At 37.0% G+C, this 6,971-nt stretch overlaps 1 protein-coding gene across 1 annotated transcript; it reads left to right on the top strand.

Moving 5' to 3' along the window:
* The first annotated feature begins 656 nt into the window (after nt 1–656).
* Nucleotides 657–3,484, top strand: glulb (glutamate-ammonia ligase (glutamine synthase) b). Its single transcript, XM_073851896.1, has 7 exons — nt 657–813; nt 1,361–1,544; nt 1,634–1,795; nt 1,882–2,028; nt 2,114–2,241; nt 2,330–2,529; nt 2,620–3,484. Exons 2-7 carry the CDS (start codon nt 1,379–1,381, stop codon nt 2,933–2,935), a joined length of 1,119 nt encoding a protein of 372 aa, XP_073707997.1. The 5' UTR covers nt 657–813; nt 1,361–1,378; the 3' UTR covers nt 2,936–3,484.
* The last annotated feature ends 3,487 nt before the right edge of the window (nt 3,485–6,971 follow it).

The following is a 6,971-nucleotide window of genomic DNA, read 5'->3' as shown; positions in this document are numbered from 1 at the left end:
TCAGTGTTGGATAATATCAACAGTTGTGCTGCCAATATTTTTTGGAACCTATGATTTAATTTCTTTAAAAAACAATAAAAATGTACTGACCCCAAACTTTTGAATGGTAGTGTATATTTTTTCTCTCTTTCTATACCATGTCATAATTTTATAATATGCTCTATTTAACACACAAGTCATGCAATTCAGAATACAGTTGAACCCTAAAGAGCTAACGTTAATAAAAAATATTTTCTACAGGCTATGGATCCTTCCATTCATTCATTTTTGTCCATATGCGTATTTTACTCAATTTATTGTGGATTTCTTAAGACATCAACTTCACGAACAAAACTTTGAGCAGTAAACACTAGGTGGTGTTATGGGCCAGTGCATGGTTTAGTCAGAGACGTTTTGCCTGTTTTTCTTGAAATCGACAGTCAGCAGCAGCAGCTCTAAGGAAACCGTGTCTTTGGTCAGTGTACGTACAGACGTATATGTTTAACTCATTATTAAAAGAAAATGTAAAATTATTTACATCAACAGACCATTCGACGTTCTTTGTCTAACAAAGACTCGTCCGTGCGGATGAACAGCAGTTTCTTTTCCAACGGTGTCCAATGAAATGCTCCTGACCGTGACGTCACCCAGCCACGCTCTAATCACGTTTCACTCCATCCAATCAGGGGCGGAAGGATCTGAACCCCTCTTTAAAAGTTCGGCCAAAGCACAAGCTGTTTGTTAGGAGGATGAGAGACAAACAGACAGGATTATTTTCTAAAGCCCTCTGGAAATACTGGCACTCGTATAGTGACTATTTATTTTCGTTGATAGGTATGTATCTTTATTATTCATCAGAACATCTACGTTTGTAATGGTAGTAGTGTATGATGTGATTGAACGTTTAAATGTTTAAACGGTTTATTTTAATCTGAATGGTTTAAATGAGTTATGTCATATTTATTAAATTAAAAACCGAGAACTTTACTATATAATTAAGTGTAATCCCGAAATGCGGTGTATGTAATCTTTGATGCCATCACAGCAATATGTTGCATCAGTTTGTTGAATTATACCTAGCATTTAAGTGTCCTAACTCAGTTGAATGGTGTGTATGCGGTTTTTCAGAGTTCCCTATAAACGTTACTTGTGTGGTCAGTGATAATGATGTTGATTTCGTTAAATTCGTACACTATAGCCATATTAACATAAGGAAATTGATAATGAGACGCTCGCTCTCCATTGTCTGAGTTGTTGCGTAATGGACTGCAGAGGCTCTACCGGCCACGTTGTTTCTGATAATGCGGGTTTACTTCTTTTGGGTTAGTTTGTTTGTTTTGAAATGTATGAGATGTGTATTTACCACGGTGTCTTCTTATAGGTTTGATATAGCACCACGATGGCCACTTCAGCCAGTTCCAACCTGAGCAAAGCTGTGAAACAGCAGTACATGGACCTCCCTCAGGGAGACAAGGTTCAGGCAATGTACATTTGGATAGATGGAACTGGAGAGGGATTGAGATGCAAGACCAGGACTCTAGATTCAGAACCGAAGACCATTGAAGGTATTTATTGTATTCAAGTTATCATACGTTTCATATACGCAAAGTCTTTACTTGAACCACTAAACTGAGTTTATTTTTTTTCTTTGTAGATCTTCCTGAATGGAACTTCGATGGCTCCAGTACATATCAGTCAGAGGGGTCCAACAGTGACATGTACTTGATCCCACAAGCCATGTTCAGAGATCCATTCAGAAAGGACCCCAACAAACTGGTTTTGTGTGACGTCCTCAAATACAACCGCAAACCTGCAGGTAAGTCTTAATTGACATCAAATGTTTATGTACCGGGTGATTTTACAGCGAATGTTGCATTAATGTTTCCTCTGTCTCTCCTTAAGAAACCAATCTCCGTCAGATGTGTGCAAAGATCATGGATATGGTGCAGAACCAGCATCCTTGGTTTGGAATGGAACAGGAGTATACTCTTCTCAGCACAGATGGTCATCCGTTTGGTTGGCCCTCCAACGGCTTCCCTGGACCTCAAGGTAGATCATGTCACCTGTGGATACAACGGTTTTAAATGACTGGAAAACTTCAGTTTAAGGAAATTAATAGGATTTGTTTGATTAGGTCCATACTACTGTGGTGTGGGAGCTGATAAGGCCTATGGACGAGATGTTGTAGAAGCCCATTACAGAGCCTGTTTGTATGCTGGAGTAAAAATCTGTGGCACCAATGCTGAAGTCATGCCTGCACAGGTAAAGTCTTCCTACTGGGGTGATAAGCAGTATCTTTTGTACTTTTGAGAAATCTGTTTAATTTCAATTGATTGATCTTGTTTTTCAGTGGGAATTCCAAGTTGGTCCTTGTGAGGGCATTGAGATGGGAGACCATTTGTGGGTTGCCCGCTTTCTCCTGCACAGGGTTTGTGAGGACTTTGGCATTGTGGCTTCTTTTGACCCCAAGCCCATTCCAGGGAACTGGAATGGAGCTGGGTGCCACACCAACTTCAGCACGAAAGAGATGCGTGAGGATGGGGGTTTGAAGTAAGTGTCTGAAACGAGGCCTAGAATCTTGTTCCCAAACTGTGGCACTGACATAATGGTCATTCTAATAAAATTTAATTTTAATTTTAGATACATTGAGGAGTCTATTGAGAGGCTGGGCAAGAGACACCAGTATCATATTCGTGCCTATGATCCTAAAGGAGGGCTGGACAATGCCAGACGACTGACTGGCCATCACGAGACCTCCAACATCAATGAGTTCTCTGCTGGAGTGGCCAACCGTGGTGCTAGTATCCGAATCCCACGAACTGTGGGCCAGGAAAAGAAGGGCTACTTTGAAGACCGCCGTCCCTCAGCCAACTGCGACCCGTACGCAGTCACTGAAGTTCTTATACGCACATGTCTCCTCAACGAAGAGGGTGAAGAGCCAGTGAAATACAAGTGAAATACTGGACTGAAGCATTATTTTTAGTAATGAAATATTGTACTGACACCTTGTATTTTGAGTTCATTAGTCTGTCTGAAATGAGTGACACTAAATGGATTGATTTCCTATTTGTTGGTTATGGAAATACACATTGGGTAATTTTATGCCACAATTTTAGCTTTCTTGCTGCCAGTATCTTTGTTTTTATAACATTTTGTGGATGTAATTTATACCAGATTCTGGCATAAATCCTAGTTTGATAGAGGAAGTACTTTGCACCTATGATTACTACTACTTTGCCTTTAAAGCTGTTCTTGTGTCAAACTGACTTTTCAAATTTAACAGGGCTTTTATAAACTAACTGTAGATATCTTAATGCTTATAGTCAGTTTTTGAACTTTATTCACAGGTTATTATGGTACTGTTTCTCACAGGGACCAAAATGCATTGTTTGTACTGATGTGATTGACTGTTGCCTGTTCACAGGTTTGTGCATTTTATATTTGCAGTACCATGGTTCAAAAACTATTGTGTCCTTTTATTAAAACACAAAGGATTTTACTAAAATGTGAATTCTCTGTAGTTTTTTTTTTTTTTTTTTTTTTTTTTTTCCTCAGTCCTTCTGGTTACACTCTTAAATATACATTTATTTTTTTACTGGCATCGATGGTTGCATGAAGAAACTTGAACATCTTTGGAATCTTTCAAATGCAGAGAAGATTCTTAATAGTGGAAAACAAACTCTTTACCCTTTTCACTATTTTTAAAACAGTTCACTAAAAGGTTCTTTGAGGAACCAAAAATTATTCTTCTATGGCATCTGTGAAAACACCCCTTTGGAGCCATTAGAACTAATAGACTGCTGCACTTTATTTTTTCCTCAAACAACACTTTCCCAAGAAGATTGTTAGTTTGCATAATTAAAAAAAAAAAAAAAAACTAAGGCTGTATAAGCAGACTTAGTAAGTGGTTTTACCTGTTCAGCAATCTCTGTCGTTGCCTTTTTATATAGACTAACAAAAGATCCCTGATCGTATTAACCACAGATTTGTTTCAGGCATTTAACCAAAACCCCACTGACTTCAGGATGCTAAAATGCTACAGGCTATGTTAGACAAAAATAGCTGCAGTCCTAATGATTATTGTGCATGTAATGTGTATCTGGTGGAAAAACCACAGCTATTTATTTGAAAATTGATGGATGTTTATTGTTTAAAGTAGAATGTGCATTCCATTTGTTCTTTTTTTTTTTAATTTTGAATGTGGGAACCTTGGTACTTTTTTTGAGTGGTACACCATTTTTGATTACCTCAAATAAGTTTTTCATGGAAAATAAGTCTCTTTGTGAACCCTGTTGAGGCTTTGTTTTAATATCCAGAAAGGCAATTATAAGGTTAATGAAATGTTTTATTCTGGTGTATATCTGTTGAACACTGTCGACACTTCTCAGAAGGATGAGGAGCTTTTTGCTGCTGGAAAATATTAAGGAAAGTCAGATGTTTTAATGTACCTGCAACTGTTTGTGTACGTTTAAATACTTTTCAGCTAATTCCTCGAAACTGCACTGGTTTGAGACAGTGATGTAAAGCTGAAAGCATTTGTTTTGTTATGGATATTATCTATTTTTTGTTATCTGCACTGCCAGTAAAGTGATTTATTAGGGTCTGCACTGACTAACCTTCAGCACGTGAGGATATGTTGTTGCTGTATTGAGATGACTGCGATTTGGCAGTAGTGAAAGTACAAATACTCTGGCTCTAGACGAAGTGGGTTAAATTACTACTCTGCAATCCAAAACACAGTGGCCTGTTTTGCATCCTAAAATCATATTACATACTATGTTCTAGGTCACGTTTGATAAACTGGCCGTAACCTTTAACCTGAATTCACTGGAACTGTACAACTCCTCAGATTTGAAGGAAACTATTTTTGTAATGCTGTTGTTTCATTAAACAAACAAAATGGAAGAAGGTGACTAATGACCCAAACCAAGTGTTCCAATGAAAAGGGCCACGTTTGTGAATGTACACAGCTGCACACCACTCAAGTTCTAACCAAATAAACTTCTTTCACACAAACATGGCAACATTCTGGGAAGACAATGTTTCAACAGAAAAAATCAACTCAGAGATCAACTACAGCCACATAAAAATGAAAAATGTAATTTTCTGAACTTTTAAGTTTCTTTTGGTTTAATTTGTACTTGCACAACTTTAAAGGTATGATTTTATTTTTTCAAAAACACTCACAGATGCCACAGATCACTTAAATTTAATTAACTGACCATAATGTGCATATTTTGTGTTGCAGTTGTGAAAATCATAACTCACGATTACATCATATTGCCTGACAATAGCATAACAGGAGCAGAAGTTGCTGGGTAACAAAATAGCTTAAAATATACAAGGTCGATGATAATATGCATGTTTATGAGGAAAAGTAATCACTGGCCAGAGTGCAAGAATTCACTTTCCATTTGTTAGATAATGTCTTCCTGAGTGAGAGGTTCTTGGTTGGAATAATACACAGTTTGGACCAGACCTTATGCCACAATCAGTGCAAATTAATTTACAGCATCAGTCAAACATTATTACAGCAGTCAGAATATGAATATAAACAATTATGAGTTCCCAGAAGCTACGGTTCTGTGTCTTGGTTTCAAGCACTAAATTATTTGAAATCATGGTTCAGTATAATTGGAAATTCCATTGCTCCAAACATACATAGACTCACCGGTCACTTTATTAGGTACAAATTGCTAGTGGCAGGTTGGACCCCCCTTAGCCTTCAGTATAAGAGTACCACAATGCATGAATGTGGTGCTGCTGATCCAGAAGTTGGTGTTCTGACGTAGTACCTGGATGCTCTGTGCCTTGTTTTCAAGCAGAGGACGATGCATGCTGTACATAAAGTAGTCTTCGTAAACATATCTAAAGATTTCAACAGAGAGGATGACTTGTTTGTTTGCACCAGAAGTCATGCATTTAGTATTCTCATGAACGTGAATTTAAGACTGACAAATAAGAGAGGAGCTGTTGAATAAAATTGTTATTGTGATTCCATAATAGCTTCATAACATTACAGATGAACCAATGATAACTAATGTACTGTTTTATCAATATCCATACTACCTTTCCTTTGTTGCTGTCTATGCAGGGTCAGAAAGCTTTTGGATTTCATCAAAAATATCTTAATGTCTCAAAGTTGAACTTAGGTCTTACAGGTTTGGAACAACATGAATGTAAGTTATTAAAAACAGAATTTTCATTTTTGGGTAAACTTCCTATTTAATTCTCTGTGGGATAGCTATATGTGTCGACTGCACATATATTAGCGTAAAGTAGCATAATATTATTACAAGTTTTATAAACCTGTCTTTTTAGGAAGTACCTGAGAGTCGTGTATAGGCTAATAAAATATTTTAATAGGACTGAATTTGTATTTAATGATATCACAATTTAATAAAAAGAACTTGCTAATTATGTTTTAATTTCCATGGTTATTCAACAGTAATGGGTGGGTCCAACTAAATAGGTACATACATTTCATCCTTGGGAATAATGGCTTTGGATCTAAATAAAACTGCTTTCAAAAATGTGAGGGGTAAATTAATCTTAGGGAAAGGATAAGGTGAGCCACATGGAGTTAAACTGTTGCATTGATTATGCTGACTTAAAACTGAAAGTTTTGACTTCATGCTATTTCAAAGGAAGACAATTAGTAAAAAAAAATTAAAATCTATGTGTGAGACTTGTGATGGACTGACCATGGCATTTTTGTCCACAGAACTGCTGCTTCCTTGATATTTCTCTTTTTTGGACCATTCCCTGTGAACAATAGAGATTTTTGTGTGTGAAAATCCCCAAAGATCAGTGGTTTCTGAAGCCCGTCCGTCTAGCACCAACAACAATGTCACCTTCAAAGTCACTTTGGGTTAAGTCACCCATAAATGAAAATTCTGTCATTAATAAATTCAAAAGCTTTCTGACTGTGCATAGACAGCAATGGAAATGAAACGTTCATGGCCTAAAAAGTAAGTAAGGACAACATTAAA

This window comes from Garra rufa, chromosome 12 (assembly GCF_049309525.1).
Source record: "Garra rufa chromosome 12, GarRuf1.0, whole genome shotgun sequence".
Classification (NCBI taxonomy): Eukaryota; Metazoa; Chordata; class Actinopteri; order Cypriniformes; family Cyprinidae; genus Garra; species Garra rufa.
Note: the sequence above shows the minus strand (reverse complement) of the source record. Positions and strands in the feature narration are given on the sequence as shown.

Bases quoted from the DNA above. Each gene is read 5' to 3' on its own strand.
- glulb (XM_073851896.1), top strand. From the start codon at position 1,379: ATGGCCACTTCAGCCAGTTCCAACCTGAGCAAAGCTGTGAAACAGCAG. The intron at 1,545-1,633 runs GTATTTATTGTA...TTTTCTTTGTAG, and splicing joins AGAACCGAAGACCATTGAAG to ATCTTCCTGAATGGAACTTC. The intron at 1,796-1,881 runs GTAAGTCTTAAT...TCTCTCCTTAAG, and splicing joins ATACAACCGCAAACCTGCAG to AAACCAATCTCCGTCAGATG.